The 18738-nt window shown below is 43.6% G+C and overlaps 1 protein-coding gene across 6 annotated transcripts in view; it reads right to left on the reverse strand.

Moving 5' to 3' along the window:
* TPCN1 (two pore segment channel 1) overlaps positions 1-18738 on the reverse strand; it is a 47082-nt gene that overhangs the window by 9769 nt on the left and 18575 nt on the right. For all 6 annotated transcript variants that reach the window (XM_083590001.1, XM_083590005.1, XM_083590003.1 and 3 more), the window contains 17 exons: positions 18031-18161; positions 17230-17318; positions 15816-15850; positions 15347-15405; positions 14716-14815; positions 13598-13714; positions 11879-12003; positions 10982-11030; positions 10291-10354; positions 8672-8716; positions 7178-7234; positions 7019-7069; positions 5054-5126; positions 3901-4008; positions 3010-3081; positions 2271-2360; positions 788-903 (listed from right to left, as the gene is read on the reverse strand). In XM_083590001.1, coding sequence (XP_083446127.1) covers positions 788-903; positions 2271-2360; positions 3010-3081; positions 3901-4008; positions 5054-5126; positions 7019-7069; positions 7178-7234; positions 8672-8716; positions 10291-10354; positions 10982-11030; positions 11879-12003; positions 13598-13714; positions 14716-14815; positions 15347-15405; positions 15816-15850; positions 17230-17318; positions 18031-18161 — 1381 coding nt within the window. The remainder of the gene's footprint in view (positions 1-787; positions 904-2270; positions 2361-3009; positions 3082-3900; positions 4009-5053; positions 5127-7018; positions 7070-7177; positions 7235-8671; positions 8717-10290; positions 10355-10981; positions 11031-11878; positions 12004-13597; positions 13715-14715; positions 14816-15346; positions 15406-15815; positions 15851-17229; positions 17319-18030; positions 18162-18738) is intronic.

Consider the following 18738-nt stretch of genomic DNA (forward strand, 5'->3'; position numbering starts at 1 on the left):
CCTCACAGGCAGGGTGGATTTGATTTAAATCAAATCGATTTAAATCACTAGTCAGCAAGACTTTATTTAAATCATTTTTTTTAGACAAAGACTCATTCTTGCTCGTATAATCTTAATATTTACAACCAGACAAAGGTTTCATTTTTGGAATAATAAATTTTCAGAGTAGTTTTTACAGCTATATCAAAAATTGCTGATTTGGTTATACTATTCGAAATACATTGACCGATAATTATGAAATTATTGTGAGGTTTAATAAGTTAACTGTTTATATTTGGATAACTTTTCTGCTGTACTTTATTGGAAGGATAAAAATAATAATTTCCTTAATAACAATTTAAACAATTTATTTAACTAAAACAATAATATTAGACATATAACAATAACATATGTATCCATGTTTGCTAACTGATGTGGTTAAACGATTTTTTTTTAAAAAAACCCTAAGTTTTAGCACACATGAAAAACTTAAAAAACAAATCCTTATTTCCTGATGAATAGCCTTTGGACTATAATGTAACTTAAACAGAAAACTGTATTCAGAAAGATTTTTCCTCCAAAAACATTTTATTTTAAAAATCCAATTTAAATATAAAAAAAACCTGACTTAAATAAAAAAAAATCTGATTTAAATTTTTTAAAATCCGATTTTAATTTTTTTTTTAATCGTTGATTTTTATTCACCCTGCTCACGGGCAGCAACAGTCTCTTGCAGAAGTCCCTACCAAATTCCCCAGCGGCATTTCCTGGCTACATCAGCAGAGGGCGCTTGGATTTGTGCTCTTACCAAAACTGTTCAAAACATTGTCGAAGTTGTTGAGATAGTAGTAGCCTTCTTCCATCACCGTCCTGTTTCCCACGGTGTGGTTGACCCAGCGATAGGAATCTGCCACTGTGCTGGCGCTGAACGGAGAAGCAGGTACAAAATGTTTTTGTGGACTTTTTTTTTTAAAAAAAATACTATAGTCAAATGAAATCACAGGCAGGATTTGAGATAAAAGCAGGGGGAGAAAAATGATAAAATGATTGTAACAGAGAAACTTTGTGTAGTAGATAAAAGATACAATGCAGTAAAAAGCGTCTGAGTAAAAACACTGCGGAAATGGGGGCAGGAAGTGAATTGATGAAACAATGCAACTATTTGGTATGAAGGTTATTGTGAAAATGTTTGAAATAATAATAATAAATAATATTACAAAATGGCTCACAGTAGCTTGAAAATATACCCTTATCCATTTATTTATGAATCACTTTCCATGAAACATTTCAAAGCAATTTCACAAGACAATAAAAACTGATATAAAACAAGCACCTATATAAACACAATTGAAAAAACATTGTGCCACTTATGGGGGGACGACTCACATCTGATATAAATGCCCACTGGTATTTTTTAAAAAAATCTCCATTTAGAAGTCTTGTTGAAAGAGGAAAGCCTTCTAAAGACAGAAAGAGACGGTGCCAGACTTATATGCAAAGGGAGGACGTTCCAAAGAATAGGTGCCACCACACTAAGGGCCCTGTTTATGACATCACACAAAATGGACCTCCTGATACGACGGTACCTGCAGAAGGCCCTCTCCAGTGTCTTCTGAATGTCAGGTAGTTGTTTATCTCTTTGACATCTGATGGGAGGGCCTTCCACAGGGCGGGTGCCACTACCGAGAAGGCCCTCTGCCTGGTTCCCTGTAACCTTACTTCTTGCAGTGAGTGTCGAGGGCCAGTGTGCCTTCCGCAGTGGCTGGAAGCTGTTTAGTGAAGGTGCCAGGAGCACCTCAGTGGGGAGGGAATTCTACTGCTTAGGGGCTCCCACAGAGAAGGCCCTCTCCCAGGCCCTCCCCTGTGGGCCCTCCCCAAACTTCAGGGGCAGGTGGAACTACCAAGAGGGGTCCCCTCTGCATATCTTAACACCTGATAGGTTCTGCAGGGAAAGAGGTGGTCTTCAGATATTTGGGGCCCAAGTTTAGGGCTTTAAACACCAATGTGAGTATCTTGAATTGGGCCCAGAAACAAATGGACAACTAATGATATTTTTATCACCCTTTTCCAAAAAGTGCTTGGGATGCTGTATAGAGTTCTTCCCATTCCACCCACCCATCTCTGCCCTGCCCAGCCCAGCCCACTTGAATCCTCAAAACAATCCTTCAAGATAAACAATGCAGAATTTGAACCTATCTCTCCCCACTTCCATTCAGACACATCTTAAAGGCTCCCAACTTTAAGGCACGGTAAATACTTTCCAGACGGAAGGGAAAATGCTGGGCACTCACTTGCAGCAATTTGGGAAGAGCTTTCCTGAGAAGAACTCCATGCCAATGATGGCGAAACAGTAATAGAAGATAAGCAATGTTAAACCTAGGCTAAAGGAGAAAGAAGCCAAGGTTAAGCGAAGCTAAAATCATGGGCAGCTAGGCTTTTCTGTTAGGGAGTTTATGGTGATCTAAGGAAATCTGCTCCTTTCCTATGCCTTCAGCAGAGAAGCCCGAGGACTCTAAAGCTCGACCGTGCAAGACATGGAAGGGATCCCAGGAGAAAAAGAGGGAGCCAACAAGAAGGGCTTCAGTGCCCTCTTGACCTAGAGCCACCTGCCATCAGAAGGGCCTGGTGAGTTTTTGTATGTTGACGTTGTTTATTGTGGTCTTTAAGAACATAGGAAGAGCCAAAGGCCCATCTAGTCCGACTTCCTGTTCTCACATGGTCAACAAGACGCTCCAATCAGAAGCCTGAAAGTAAGACCCAAGTGCAACAGCAGTGTTCACACCTGATTTGAGAAACTGGTATTCAGAAGCAGAAGATGGCCATCATGGCTAGTAGCCTATGATAGCATAATCCTCCACAAATCTTTTTTCAAGCTAATGTAAAGTTTGTGGCCATAACTACCTCTTGAGCACAGCCATCATGGCTAGTAGCCACCAATAGCCTTATCTTCCATGAATTTGTCCAGTCCTCTTTTAAAGCCATCCAAGATGGTGGCCATCACTGTCTGCTGCGCCTTCCGCTCTCAGTTACCTGGCCATTCTGGGGAACAGCTCAAACATGGTATCCAAGACATTCCGGTAGCGTTTCTTCAGCTTAAACAGCCTGCAACAACAACAAAAAGGGAGTGAGCAGCAACATACATGAGTTGCAGAAGGATGCAATTGTTGCAATATAGAATCATAGAATTGTGGAGTCAGAAGGCATCCATCTCAAGGGTCCTCTCTCCTGAAAAGCAGGAATCTCAGCTAAAGCATCCCTGACAGACGGCCACCCAACCTCTGCTTAAAAACCTCCAAGGAAGGAGAATCCATAACCTCCCAAGGGAGGCCGTTCTACTGTCAAACAGCTCTTCCTGTCAGAAAGTTCTTCCTGATGTTTAGTCGGAATCCCCTTTCTTGCAACTTGAAGCCATCGATTCAAGTCCTACCCACCAGAGCAGGAGAAATCAAGCTTGTTCCCTCTTCTATGTGACAGCCCTTGAGATATTTGAAGATGGCTATCCTATTTCCTCTCAGTCTCCTCTTTTCCAGGCTAAACATACCCAGCTCCTTCAACCGTTCCTCATAAGGCTTGGTTTCCAGAGCCTTGATCATCGTGGTTGCCCTCCTCTGCACACATCCCAGCTTGTCAACATCCTCTTTAAATTGTGGTGCCCAGAACTGGGACACAATATGATTATTAACATTCTTTATTCTATACCACTTACATGCCAAAATGGCTTCTAAACCGGTTGCAAGCAACAACGGAGTCCATACGCAATTAAAATGAACAATAATACAACTGCTCTCCCCTTTCTCCTGACCCCAGACTGGCCTCTCAGCATCCCATCAGCCAAGGCCTTCATCAAACCTCAGTTAGGAACGAATCATTCTAGCTCTTGGGTTTGGCATTCCCTCTGTACATATTCAACCAATTACTCGCCTCAGTAACTGCAGAGGCCGCAGGACTACAATGAAGTAGAATGGCTCCATGTTTAACGCCAGTGCCAGGAGGCCCAAGAATGCAAACAAGGTGACAGAAAAATCAAAGCTGGAAAAGAGAGAGGGAAAAAAGAAGAAACATCTTCAGGGATGAACTTGTAAGCCTGTGTCCCTGGGGAGAACAGCTGCATTCCCCTATAGGCAACGCCCCCCCCAGGGGCAACAGGGAGGTGGTGGGTGGGGCCGGAAGGAAAAATTGGTGCAGCAACTAATGTTTATGGACTCTATACCCCATTCAGGCAAGGAAGGAGTTTGCAAACATTCTAGCCAGGCAAAAATGCTCAAGGAGGGTGCAAAGCAGGGACTGTGATGGGTGTGGCCTGGGAGAGACTCTCGAGGGCCAAATAGAGAGACTCAAAGGGCCACATCCAGCCCCTCCCTCAGCCTGAGGTTCCCTATCCCTGCTTTAGTCTCTTACGCATAAACTATATACAGTTCGTACCTTGGATCCCAAATGCCTTGCGAGTCGACCGTTTTGGCTCCCGAACGCCGCAAACCCAGAAGTTAGTGTTCCAGTTTACCAACATTCTTTGGAACCCGAATGTCCAACGCAGGTTCTGAGGCTTCCGATTGGCTGCAGGAGCTTCCTGCAGGAGCTTCCTGAAGCCAATCGGAAGCTGCACCTTGGTTTCCGAACATTTTGGAAGTCAATCATATTCTGTTCGACTTCCAAGGTACAACTGTACCTAATATATAGGGCTTGACATTTGGATTCTCTATCCCCTCACATCTGCAAAAAAATTGATACTGATACAATGGAAGGACAAAAATATAGCCCCCTTCAATCAATGGTTAGATATGACGACAACTCTTTCAGACAAAGATTATGCCTGGAAAATTTAATGATATTTGGAACATATTTGTCAAAACAATTAGTTTATTCATCTACATATAACTGTATAGTTTCGTAAACTTACATTTTATGTACATTTTATGTTATTTTGCTGTTGCTGTTTTCCTCTACTTTTTAAAATTTATTTTTATATATTCTCTTTCTTTTTTCTTTTTTTTAAAAAATTACTAGAATAATCTCAATAAAATATAAACTTTTTTTAAAAAGTAGTTTGTGACACAGAATGACGACACACACTCACAGGTTCCAGCCAGACGACAGGTATTCAATAGGCCCCAATCCAGTGATCTTCAGGAGCACTTCAACCCCATAGACTGTTGACACAAGAGAAAATAATAACATCACATGCAGGCTGAAGATCAGATGTGACCTTTGGCATTAAATTCAACAACACACACCTTCACTGGCTCAGGAAAGCAACCCATGTCTGAGGGGAAAGTGGACCAGCAGCCAACATGGGGAAAATCTGGAGCTTCTTTAAGCTCTTCTAGGACTCGGTGTAAGCAGAGAGCTGTCATTTAACATCCTCTCCCAAAGACTGATCTAGAAGTGTTTTCTTACAACCTAGTTATCCTGCCTTTCAACCCACCTCGCCTCAGAAGAGGAGGGCATCAAGTATTGGGCCTCTAACAAGGACCTTCTAACAGAGTGTGATAAATAATAATAATAATAATTTTATTTTATTTTATTTTTATCACACCCATCTGACCAGCTTCCCCAGCCACTTTGGGCGGCTTCCAGCACATACAAAAACACAAAAGCACTGTATAAGCAGGAAAACCCCTCCACTTGACCATAAGAAACTGCCTTATGCAGAGTCGGGTCCATCTAATTTGGTGCTGTCCACACTGACTGGCAGCAGCTCTCCAGAGTTCCGGGCAAAAGTCTTTTCCTAGTCCTTCCTGGAGATGCTGCACATTGAACTTGGGACCTTCTGCGTGCAAAGCAGATGCTCTACCACTGAGCTACAGCCCTTCCCCAGAGCAGCTTTGCTTGGATAGTTTCAAGCAACAAACTGCATCTGTTGACCAACGCAGATACCGCCACTGAGACAACAGGCTTAAGAAGCTGGGTTGTTCCCCGAGTTGGCAAGGCTCATTTGAAAACAATTGGCAAATTGAAAACACTTGGCAAATTGGCACCAGCCATTTGGTTTTTTCGCCTACCTCGTAGCAAATCGTCACAACTTCCTCGGCATTGGCGGTTAGGCATTGGTAAGGGTATTATTATGCAGATGAGGGGGAGAGGAAACGCCATCACCTTCCCCAAAATCGAAGGGTAGTCCGGTAAAGGATTCTGGGGGGCGCTGCCCTGTCCGAAGCCTATGGAGGTGTGGGCCTAAGACACGCCCTCGAGCAGTGACCCTGGGGGAGCTCCTAGTTGATGTACCTCAGCAGGACTCCCCCTACTGGTGGTTAACCCTTGCCGATCTTCAAGCAATCAGGCTGAAGCCGGTTAGTTGATAGGACCAATGCCTAAGCCAATACCGCTTAATTCCTGCAATCAATAAAGTTGTGGCCTTTTTCACCCATTAACCTTAAATGCTGTGTCTTGTGTCTTTATTTTCCAAGGGGGGAGGCGTGCACTCGCCACGCAACAACAAGAAACCAAGCCTTTCATATAACTGGCCCAGTATCATGTGATGCTCTGCCAACAGAGATTCAGCAGACACCTTCCATGCAAACTTTTAAATGCCTGCTGAACACTTTCTATTGCGAGCAATTAAGAATATATCTTTCCATAACAGTATCCACACTTACCTTCCCTCTGTGTTTCCAGGTACGGTTCACAGTCTAAAACTCTGTGTCCTAGCACCTTGTTTTTACTCCAGAGCTTTTCCCGTGAAAACCCGCTCTTTAAAGCTGAATCAGAGCAAACAACTATCTGCGGAAAACCCCAATTATCATTGGTTGTGCTGCAGCTTTAAAGAGCTCGTTTTTGTGGGGAAAGCTCTGGGACAAAAAGAAAGGAGCTTTAGAGTGTGGGCCTTTGTGGGGCAAAAGGTTAAGTGTGGATTTTAACTTTTTTATAGGGTTTTTGTTCTATGGTCTTATGCACAATTATTGTAAACCACTCTGGGGTTGTTGTTTTTTAAATGAATAATGTTATATACATATTTTAAATAAATGAATACAAATATCCCAACAAGCACAAATGTTTGGAAGGAGTATATTCAGAGATCATAATAGGGAGCGCCAAGACTTACTTGTAAGGAAGACTATGTAACTCCAAGGGACATCTCGCGAGAAGATCCCATCTGAAAAAGCAGAGAGAGAGGGAGGGAAAACACCATATCAGATGGGGGCACTGAAACCTTGATAGGGAAGAGGGTCAGCAAACAGAAGAGAGCCATGTTATTCCATACCTCGCAACATAAAGGTTTCTACTAGGATCCAGAGGCCGTTCACTGCCAACAGAGTATCTACAAAACGCAACAAAACCCCATCAGCCCATCTTTCAGACACAGCGCAGAACATCCAAACACATAGATTCAGCTAAGATGTCACCTTTAGGTAGCTTCACACAGGAACCAAAATTTGGACTGGTTTTAAGCACTTTTAACCTAGCTTTTAAGCTTTTTAAAAGCACTTCAGCCCCCCCCCCCCCCGGACCCCAGAGCAGCATACGTAAGATCAGTACAGTGGTACCTTGGTTCTCAAACACCTTGGTTCCCAAATGCCAAAAACCCAGAAGTGTTCCAGTTTTCGAACATTTTTCAGAAGCCAAACGTCCAAGGCGGTTGTCGGCTATTGTTTCCTGGGCGCCTGCACCAATCAGAAGTTGTGTCTTGGTTTTCGAACAGTTTGGAAATCAAATGAACTTCCGGAACAGATTAAGTTTGGTGCTTTTGTTTTTGCTATTTATTTTGCATTTTTGTTTTTGAGGCTTTTTCAGTTAATTTGTTTTTGTGACTGTCTGGAACCCAGTTCAGCTACTGACTGATTGATTGAGTGAGTGAGTGAGTGAGTGAGTGAGTGAATGCGGAAATGGATAAAAGCCCCACATCCAAACAACGACTATCATCAGTGCAGGTAAAAAAAAAAATAATAATTTTAATTTTTATCATCTACAAAGCTGTCTTATTTATTTTATAGTACAGGACATTGACTATTGCTTTCATTTCAGGGATCAATGATCTCGTTAGATAGGAAAATTAATGTTAAACTGCTGTTTTATGGGTTTTTTAAAGTCTAAAATGGATTAATCCATTTTGCATTACTTTCTATGGGAAAGCACACCTTGATTTTAGAACACTTTGGTTTTGGAACAGACTTCTGGAACAGATTAAGTTTGAGAACCAAGGTACCACTGTATAGCAAAACAAGGCAGTCCCTACCCTCTAAGGCTTACAGTCAAAACAGCATGACACAAAAGGAAAGAGTGATGGGGAGGGAAGAGGTGCAGCAAACACCACCCTGAAATAATTTGACAATAGGTGGCTAATAAATTTTTTCGAACAAGCACGGTCAGGCAACAGTTCTTAAAAGATCTTCTACTGATCTTCTACTTGCTGAGCTGATTCTCACCAGCCCTGCTGAGCTCTGGAGCAGTAGTTCCCAAACTATTTTCCTCCATGGGCCACTTGAAAAATTCTGAGGGCCTTGACAGATCCCTTTGTGATTTTTATCCCTGTCATAGCAATGGCAATGCACTGTGCTAGACGCTGTACGATTTTCAATTGCATCTTATTTCTTATATATTGTATTTTATTGCATTACCATTCCCACACCCCTTAGTGGCATCTGAAGGACATAGCTCCACAAGCTACTGCAGGTTTAGGACATTTAATTTTCTTGGAGAACACCCCGCTTCTGGGCAGCTAATGGGGTGAAATTAAGAGAGTTTGGATCAGACTTACACATGGCATACTGGAAGGCCCGGGAATTCACAAGTATATTAATGCCTGTTGAAAGAAGGAACGTGTTAAAGGGAAAACATGTTTAGAATTTTGACTTCAGACTCTTCCTTCCCGCTACGACTTTCCATACATACATAGGGTTTAAAAAACAACAACCTTAGTCTGCAGTGCTGCTAAATATATTGTATTTACCTGCAAGCGCTTCCCAAACTTGGGTCTCCAGCTGTTTTTGAACTACAATTCCCATTATCCCTGACCACTGGTCCTGCCAGCTGGGGATGATGGGAGCTGTAGTCCAACGACAGCTGGAGAGCCAAGTTTGGGAAAGCCTGGCATAAGCCATCTCAAGCTGAAGTGAACATTCAAAAGGGCTCAGAGCTTATCCTTATGACATTTTGGGGCTGCATCCAGGAACCCCTAGACAGTGCAGTCATACAAAGACTTGGGAGCATGCTAGTTGCTGGGTGAGGAAAACACCTGCACTGACTCACAACTGGGATGTGAATCCATCTTGGTCCTGAATGGGGCAACTGTGCCCCTGAAGGACCAGGTGCACAGCCTGGGATGCATTCTGGACTCACAGCTGTCCATGGAGGCGCAGGTCAATTCTGTGTCCAGGGCAGCTGTTTACCAGCTCCATCTGGCACGCAGGCTGAGACCCTACCTGCCACAGACTGTCTCACCAGAGTGGTGCATGCTCTGGTTATCTCCTGCTTGGACTACTGCAATGCGCTCTATGTGGGGCTACCTTTGAAGGTGACCCGGAAACTACAACTAATCCAGAATGCGGCAGCTAGACTGGTGACTGGGGGCGGCCGCCGAGACCATATAACACCAGTCCTGAAAGACCTACATTGGCTGCCAGTATTTTTCCGAGCACAATTCAAAGTGTTGGTGCTGACCTTTAAAGCCCTCAGCCCTGTATACTTGAAGGAGTGTCCACACCCCCACCGTTCAGCCTGGACACTGCAGTCCAGCGCCTTCTGGCGGTTCCCTCACTGCAAGAAGTGAAGTTACAGGGAACCAGGCAAAGGGCCTTCTCGGTAGTGGCGCCTGCCCTGTGGAAGGCCCTTCCATCAGATGTCAAGGAAATAAACAACTATCTGACATTTAGAAGACTTCTGAAGGCAGCCCTGTTTAGGGAAGTTTTTAATGACTGATGTTTTAATGTATTTTTAATCTCTTGTTGGAAGCCCCCCAGAGTGGCTGGGGAAACCCAGCCAGATGGGCGGGGTATAAATTATTATTAATTATTATTATTATTATTATTATTAGCTTGAACTCACTCCTGCCAGTTCCTCTTCCCATGTAGGACGAGAAGGCAGCTCCTTAGAAGCCATAGGGAGGGGGCCTTGTCTTTGGAAATTTCTTTATTTATTACATTTTTATCTCTCCGCATTTCCTCCTTGGTGCTCAAGGTGGTGTACATAGTACTCCCCCCTCCTCTTTTCTGTCCCCACAACAACCTTGTGAGGTAGGTTAGGCGGAGAGCGAGAGGCTAGGCCAAGGTCACCCATTTCAACATGACTGATTGGGGGTTTGAGGCCCAGGTCCTAGTCCAAGACTCTAACCATGCTAGGTCCTCCAGCTGCATCGGCTCTGAAACTCTAGGCCTTTACCTTTAAAAATAAGGAACGCTGTCCGTGGAAGATCATCAAACCAATGTTCCCGGTTCCTTTTAGCCTGGAAATGGAACAGCCCACAGAACAGCCTTTATTTAAGATGTCTTGGTTTCCACATTGTAGCATTATTGGCAGTAACAAGAGCTAAAACAAAACTGCACAAGGAGTTTCCGCTGTCTCCACCAACACAACTCTTCTTTGACAGTATATAAATCAATGCCCTCATCCTTCCCCTTTCCTAAGAATGGGTAAATCTGTCAATTTCTGTCTCTCTCTGTTCCTCATTTTTCAGCTCTCCTCATTTCCACATCAGTCTGCAATGTGTTTTTTTAAGTCCTCATGAAAATTCACCAGCAATTTGGTGTTAATTTCTCCGTAAAATATATGTTTGCATGTGATTTTTGCCTCGTGTACAAGTTTTTGCAAAGCAATTCCTTTTAATACCATGCATTATTATGTGCTATTTTCAGTGGACACCTCACCCTGGTATATGCGTTTTTGTACACGTTTTACTCAGCACTGTGAAATTCAGAGAAGTGTGAATTTCAAAGGATGGCTGTGTTTCGATTTGCGTATGGTTTCAGGATGATCAATTACGGTAGGTTTCACCTTCAAACGAGAACTGCATAGAATGTCTCCCCCATTCTTAGCTACCCCACATCCATAAACAAACAACAACAATACTTACCTTCCATTTTAAACCAACAACTTCATAGAAATTGTACATATCCTTTAGACTGAAAGAGAAGATTGACCTCTATAAGAGTTGGATTTTACAATCAGGGCATCGCTCCTGTGAAATCACATTGCAGTACGTTTCCGAGCACAATTCAAAGTGTTGGTGCTGACCTTTAAAGCCCTAAATGGCCTTGGCCCAGTATACCTGAAGGAGCATCTCCATCCCCATCATCCAGCCTGGACAAAGATCCAGCACCTACGGCCTTCTGCCAATTCGCTCACTGAGAGAGGTGAAAATACAGGAAACCAGGCAGAGGGCCTTCTTAGTAGCAGCACCCACCCTGTAGAACACCCTTCCATTTGTTGTTGTTTATCTGAAACAGATAAACAACTATGTGACTTTAAGAAGACATCTGAAGGCAGCCCCCTACAGGGAAGTTTTTAATGTTTGAGGTTTTATTATGTTTTTAATATTTTGTTGGGAGCTGCCTAGCGTGGCTTGGGCAACCCAGTTAGATGGGTATTATTATTATTATTATTATTATTATTATTATTATTATTATTTCTTCACTAAGTTATCCAGTCCAAAGACCTAAGAGTTCTTGGTTGAAGATCCCTCAAGTTTTCGTTAAGACTTTGCAAAAACCAGGTTCTACCCTACCTCAATGAAAGCTTCTACTGTGTAATTGCATAGGCCATCTGCATATTAACATTACTGCTCAGAAACCTGAACTCGTTGCCGATTTGCCACCAGGCCAAGTAAAGCTTAGTTGAACACCATCCTTTGTTTCAGAATTAGGGGTGTTTGATCCTCTTTTAATTCTTCATGGAATCCATTTCTCTTCTCAGTTAACCCCCACCCCTTTGCCCCACCCCTACCACCCGACACAAATAGAGGGGTCCCCACCTGACTAAAGGGGTATTGCTTTGATTCAGTGCTTTGAAGGTAAGGTAACGGTCTCGAGCGCTCATCCGAGGTTTATAAAACCGCATCAGCCCATCAAACTGCTTGAAGGAGATTCCAGAGGGTCTCTAGAAGGGAGAAAAAGGATTTCACTAAGTGAGTTGCCCACAGAAACTTCTCAATCTGCCTTCTTTTTAGAGCCAGGGAAAGAAACTGGAGGATAATATGTGCAAGTCAATATGCCCTCCGTGTTCAGAATCAGGTTGGGTAATAGGAGCAGTTGTCAGGAGCAGGTCCGCAAGGACTCACACATCTTCAGTGAACTCTTTATTCAAAGAAACAAGGCAGCTCAGGGAGCACAGCAAACCTTCCCAGTAGCTCTTGTTCCAATGAGGCAGTTGCAAGGACTGAAGGTCCCTGCCTTCCCAGTGCTCCCAAAGTCTCCTTCTCCCCCAATTCCTTCCCAAGCAATCTGAGGCTCCTTCCTCTAGCCTGTCTTTGCTCCACCCTCTTCATACCTCTTTTGGTTCTGGGAGACCAGGGAAGATGGAAGCTGGTTGCAACAGGAGGGGGAGGTTCCCTGGCTTCTCCAGCAGCCTTCCTCATCTCTGCCTCTTGGCCTCCCTCCTCTCCAGCCTCCTCTTCTGCCTCTGATTCTGGATTGCTCTCTGCCCCAGACTCTTCCTGCTCACTAAACCCTGTTGCCTCTTCGGTGTCCGACATCTCCTCCTCCTCCCTGTCTGCTATCTCTTGTCCCTCTGACCACTCATCGCTGTCCCACCACCAATCCCCTGGCTCTGAGTCTTTTTTTCCCCAGCTGGTTCCTCCCATCATTCCACAGCATCCAACCAGTCAATGACAGTACCTAAACACTCTGCTCACGGAGGACTGCATGTGCAATTGAGACCAACAATAAAAGACACTGTTTATCAAACACAAAGGGAGCTTTTTGCTTCAACATACTACCTTCCATTTCTTTCCCAGATCTAAATACATAATTCCTTGCGCTACCTTACTGTAATGACCCTGTGCATATATCATTATATTGATTTCTTGTAATTGCCTATCAGACTGATCAGTTACGCTTACTGTTTGAATGCTTATAAAAGCTAAATGCTCTTTCTCTCTTTTTTAAGTATAAATGAAGCGGAACATTATCAGACGCTCAACAGAAGTGCACATAAAGAGACCAAATCTAGCAAGAAACCCAATGGCTGTCTGTATATTTTGGCAACACAACTGATATGCCAGTTACAACAGTTTTTCTGTCAACAGCACATTCACCTGCATGTTTTCTAATAAGTTTTGGTTTTTTTTTTCATTTGCTGCACAATGTGACAACCTTTTTTCATTTTCGAAGGCCAGGATTTTAATGCAGATTTTTCTGCGATGGATTAAAAACATTTTTTTAGTAATCTTGGCTGTAATAACACTTTTAAAAACTGCTCTGATTTTATCTTTTATTGATGTTACTGTTTTTATTGATTATATTGCCTTGATGTCAGCCTTATCAGCCGATGAGCATCATCAGCAGGGTAAAATATACCCTTCTGTATATATTGAGATCCATGAGGACCCTGGAGCTTCAAATCCACTGAAAGCACCAGATTCCTGGAACATTCCTGGAGCAGTGGTACTTAGCAAGAGTGCTGACTGCCACGGACAAAGAATGGTTACCTCGTTCACACGCACACGCATGTAAACATGCAGAGAGCCACATACCTGTTTGCTGACAAGCAGTTGGTAGGCGTGTTGTATGGCTGTGCGCTTGTGAAGCAGCAGTGATCTGAACTTCTTCTTTTCAATATCATTGAAAGTATCAAACACAACAGCGAGTAGCTAAACAAAGGGAGGGCGGGAGAAGAAGTCTAACTACAGTCTGCAACTGGCAGCTGTCAAGTTCTACACAGCACCAGAATGTGATGGAAAGAGCACTTTAAGAAGGAACTTTTCCCCATTAATCAGCAACGAGCCATTGATCAACAGAACAGGAAGAACTTTGAACAGGGTGGATAGAAATCAATGGGTTTTTTTAAAAAAAAAATCAAATCAGGCAATTGGGTGGCTGAAGAATACTTGAAGGGGAACCTCCCAGAGAAGCTCCATGATGGAAAGCCACCGTTATCCCAGGAAGGAAGGAAGGAAGGAAGGAAGGAAGGAAGGAAGGAAGGAAGGAAAGCATGCTGGATTCTGAGGTCACCTGGTAAATCCTAACAATTCAAAAATAAGCAGTGTATGGTGACAGACTTTGCTGGAATATTTGCATGAAATAAAAAGTATCAAAAAATGAGGAAATGGGCCCTATTCATAAAACAAAAATCCAGGAGTAGCTATATGACAAAGAGTCTTGTGGCACCATACAAGGCCTGCAAATTCATTACAGCATAACCCCTCATGGACTAGATACTTGGAGATGAATCTAGTTCGCAAAAGCATAGGCCAAAAGAAGTGTGCTCATCTTTATGATGCTACAAAACGCCCTCATTTTCGCTTCTGCAGATGAACACAGCTCCCCCTTTGGAAGTTGCAGCTATTCCAAAGATCAAAGGCTGCCCCCGACTTTTGCAATTAAGCACCAAGAAATCACGGCATGTCTGGAAAGAACAGTTGTTCTAAAGGAGGTGTGGTGAGCCTTTGGCCCTTCAGAAGTTGCTGAACTACAACACCCATCACACCATTCTTGGTGTGGGGGGAGGCACAGATGGGAATTGTAGTTCAGCAACATATGATGGGCCAAAATGTCCCTCACCCCTGTTCTAAAGAGAGTAGCCAACTGGAAGCTCAATGGTGATGGACAAAGAAGCATCTAAATGAGAAGGCTTGAGCCTGCAGTGACTTACCAAATTCATAATGAAGTACAGCTCAATGGAAAGATACACGATAAAAAAGACACAGGACCAGGAGCTTCTGGCATAAGAGGGCATCATCACATCTGGGAAACTGCAACCCAAAAGAGAGATTTATTCACACTAAGTCATGGGAGGTGTAGCTTGTTCCCTCGCAGAGCTATAATTCCCAGCACGCTTAACAAACAACCCCTTTAGTTTAGAGAGCAGGCAACTAAGAGGTGACACGACAGAAGTTTGTTAAGATTATATACAGCATGAAGAAAGTGGGAAGAAAAAGTTTTTCTACCTCTCTCATAATGTTAGAACTTGTGGACTTCCAATGAAACTGAGCGTTGGAAGATTCAGGTTGGATAAAAGAAAGGACTTATTCTGATGAAGCTTATTCGCAAGCATGCATGACTTGGGAATCGTTTGCTGGGAGATTCACGGAAGTGCAAAGTTAAACTATGGAACTCACTGCCACAGGAGGTACTGATAGTCACGGACTTGGATGGCTTTAAAAGAATGTTCGGCTCCCAGGATTCTTTTTTTTGGTGGTGGGGGGGGGTGAGCCGCAACTGTTAGTCATGTGCTTTAAATAACATGTGACTTAAGAAACATTTCTCGAGCTCAAGCAACTTACTTCGCTGTAGTCAGCAGAACGAAAAGATTCACAAGGCTGTTCTCTAAGGTGCTGAAATACTGCAGAAGAAGAACATCTATGAGATGATGGAACTACTGCCGATTGTTGTCACACAACATGTCCTGAATCATAAAACAACACATTGCTTCCAAGGGCTCCCTTAGAGGCTATGTTTATAATAATCCCCATGGAGTTTGTTTCCAATACAAACTGCAGGGAAGTCCCCTACAAAAATGCAAGAGCAGCAGCGAGAGCTTCCTTCCCTAATTAGAAGACCCACTGGCCGCAAAAGGGGCAGCTGCTGCCACCCAGTTTCAGGCAGGATGGCAACCCTGCCCTTCCCCACCCACGGAGGCCGCAGCCAAGAGTTGCAGCCAGTTGCCAATTGATGCGTGCCCATCATGCTTTGCAAAAAAAAAAAACCCAAAGATCAAACCTTCAAGAGCCCATGAACTGATGCTTTACTTACAGGATCAGACTTGTTAGGAGAGAACAAATAAAAGCCTAGGGAGAAAGGGGGAGAAGAGAGAGAAAGAAAAAAAATAAGCATCAAAATGATAAAGGCATAAATGGGACATTCAACCAGCTGGCAAGCAGAAGCAATGTTGCACCATCACTTTAATGAGTCTTATCTAGCTGGCCTGCGTTAAGTTTATTTTGACACCTTGTTAGCGGTTCCACCCACCAGGGGCGGCCTGGTTGGTTCTGGCCCACAATAGGAGAGTCCTTGCCAATCAGCACACACTTTGTGGAATCTATTTCCCATGCAAGCCCACAACAAGGTTCCTTGGCCTGTGGAATGCCCTTCTCAGGGAAGTGCCCTGCCGCCTGTGGGATGTGATCCACGAGAGGCAGTCAAGTACAACATTCCTTGTAATGCTAGAGAAGACATGCGAGGGAATGTTTGGTCCAGCCAGCTGAAACTTCCTGTTCCTCCTGGGCTGGAGCATCCTTCCTGTTGCATGTGATAGAAGGTGGGTGTGACCTAATTTGTCCAGGTAGCAAAAGGACGAGTCACGCAGCACATCTCTCTCTTTTTAACTTCCTTCTTCATTTGACCAGCTTCTAGCTAGGACTGCTCTGCTAGCAGAAGCACTGGGATTATTCCCCCATATGGGGTAGATCCACATGTACATATTTGTAACTAAGTCTGCCTTCAGGGATCCAACTGTGAACTGATGTGAGTAAACTTCTTTAACTGACTTTGAATAAGATTGTCACGTCTCTATTCTTCTAAGAGGGATTCAAGGGAACTTACCAGGAACGTACAATTCAATCTGAGACAGACTGAATGGTATAATAGTGAGTGGTTCACACGAGCCTGCAACCAGCCATCTGCTGTGCATGTAAAAGGGGAATGTAAACCTGCTAAGTAAAGGAACTTGCTAGCGCAGGTTAGGAAGGATATTAATAAACAATATATCCTCTCCTGCCACCCTGAACATTCCCACATCTCCATCATTACTAACCTTCAGGAGGAATTTGAAAACACACCTGTTTACCCAGGCGTTTGGTGGCTCAAGAATACCGCTGCTGGCCACCACAAAATCGTTGGATGGAAGCCTGCTTTTAACAGTAATTGCTTTTAGAATGTTTTTATCTGAAACTGATTTAAGATGCTTTTAAAGGTAATGGTTTTTAGACTGTTTAACTGTTCTAGAATGTTTTTTTAAAAAAACACTGTTATCTGTTTGCTGACCTGAGCTCCTTAGCTTCGGCCTCTTACACCATCTTCTGTCCCCATCCCCAAACCTGTTTTCACCTTGGCAAAGACGCTATTTGCTTGGCAGCCTGTGCCTGTCTAACACAACGCTGCCATCTTTGCTGAAAGCGTCTGCGAGGGCGAAACTGCTCATGAACAGATAACTCTTAAAGGTACACACCAAGGATAGCAAAGATGACCATGAAGAAAAGCAGCAGGAGGAGGATGTCAATGAACGGAGGAAGAGACTGGAAAATCTGTCGTAGGTTCCTGAAATGAAAGCTGAATCAGGAGTTGGCTCAAAGGAAAACGTTCTTCCTTAATATCCCTTCCCATGCTTGTACGACAAGGGCAGCCAGTGGGGTGCCTCCAGTTGTGGTTGGACTCTGACACTCATCAACCCAAGTTCGCACAGCAAATAGACAGGGATAGTGGGAGTTGTAGTTCAACAATGTCTGCAGGACACTTGGTTTTTCCCTTTGCGCCTCAACATAGCCCCATCTTTATTTCAGACATCGTGAAATATTGGTACATCGCGATGTTTAGCTGGTGATATATTGTGATGCTGAAAACCAGATTATGGGAAGGCCTGGAGAAAAACCAGAAAAATGGTGGAGGGAGGTTCCCCCCCCATTTTTCCCCAAAGCCGGTTTTTTCCCAGAAAAATTGGGGGGGGTAGTGTTTGGAATATTCAAACTATATCAAACTGATCCCCCCCATTTTTCTGGGGGGAAAGGCATTGCGGGTAAATGGAAAAAAAAACGGGGAGAAACCTGTTCCCCCCCCCACCATTTTTCTGGTTTTTTCCAGGCCTTCCCACCTCTATGACCAACCATAGCCAGGAGCATAGCTGTCAACGTTTCCCTTTTTTTAAGGGAAATTCCCTTATTCCGAATAGGATTCCTTGCAAGAAAAGGGAAAAGTTGACAGCTATGGCCAGGAGTGCTACACAGAGTTCAATGGAGGCCAGCCAGCCCATTACCTTCTGACAGCTCCACAGTAACGGCAGTCCACCAGAAAGATGCATCGCAAGGCTCTCGTGATCCGGACATGGGATGTCTGACGCACCAACACCACAATTGCCTCTATAAACTGCAGCAACAGAACACAGCTCTGCAAGGAAACAAGACAAGAGATGGTGGCAATAAAATTTATTACCTGCCCTTCACAAGCACGTCCCATGCCGGGTTATAACAAGTCAAAGTTCGGGGGGGGGAGTTTAAACAAATTAGTATTGCAGGAATAGGGTGGGTTCTGAAAACACACATATAACCTAGAACATCTACAGAGTAAAAGTCTACAGCATAAAAAATTATTACATAAAAGTTTTGAATTACAATGCATTAACGTAACTGGAGCGAAGCTTCTTAGCTGCCAGAGAAGATTTGGCTACCAGATGCATAATTTGTGGATATTTATCAGCGAAGAGTTCAACTATCACTTCCTGGCGGGATTGGTCTGAGAACCAATTAAGAATAGGAGATAAAAAAAATCCCCCGGGCACATCAACAAATAGTATGTGATATTCTCAACCTGATTACACTGCACTACAATGCATTTCCGTTCCATAGGAGCTATTCCAAAGTTTCTCTCCTCTAAGTACACTGAAGGCATCTGTTGAAACCTACCGTATTTTTCGCTCTATAAGACACACTTTTTCCCTCCTAAAAAGTAAGGGGAAATGTGTGTG

This window comes from Podarcis filfolensis (assembly GCF_964270895.1).
Source record: "Podarcis filfolensis genome assembly, chromosome: 16".
NCBI classification, from domain to species: Eukaryota; Metazoa; Chordata; class Lepidosauria; order Squamata; family Lacertidae; genus Podarcis; species Podarcis filfolensis.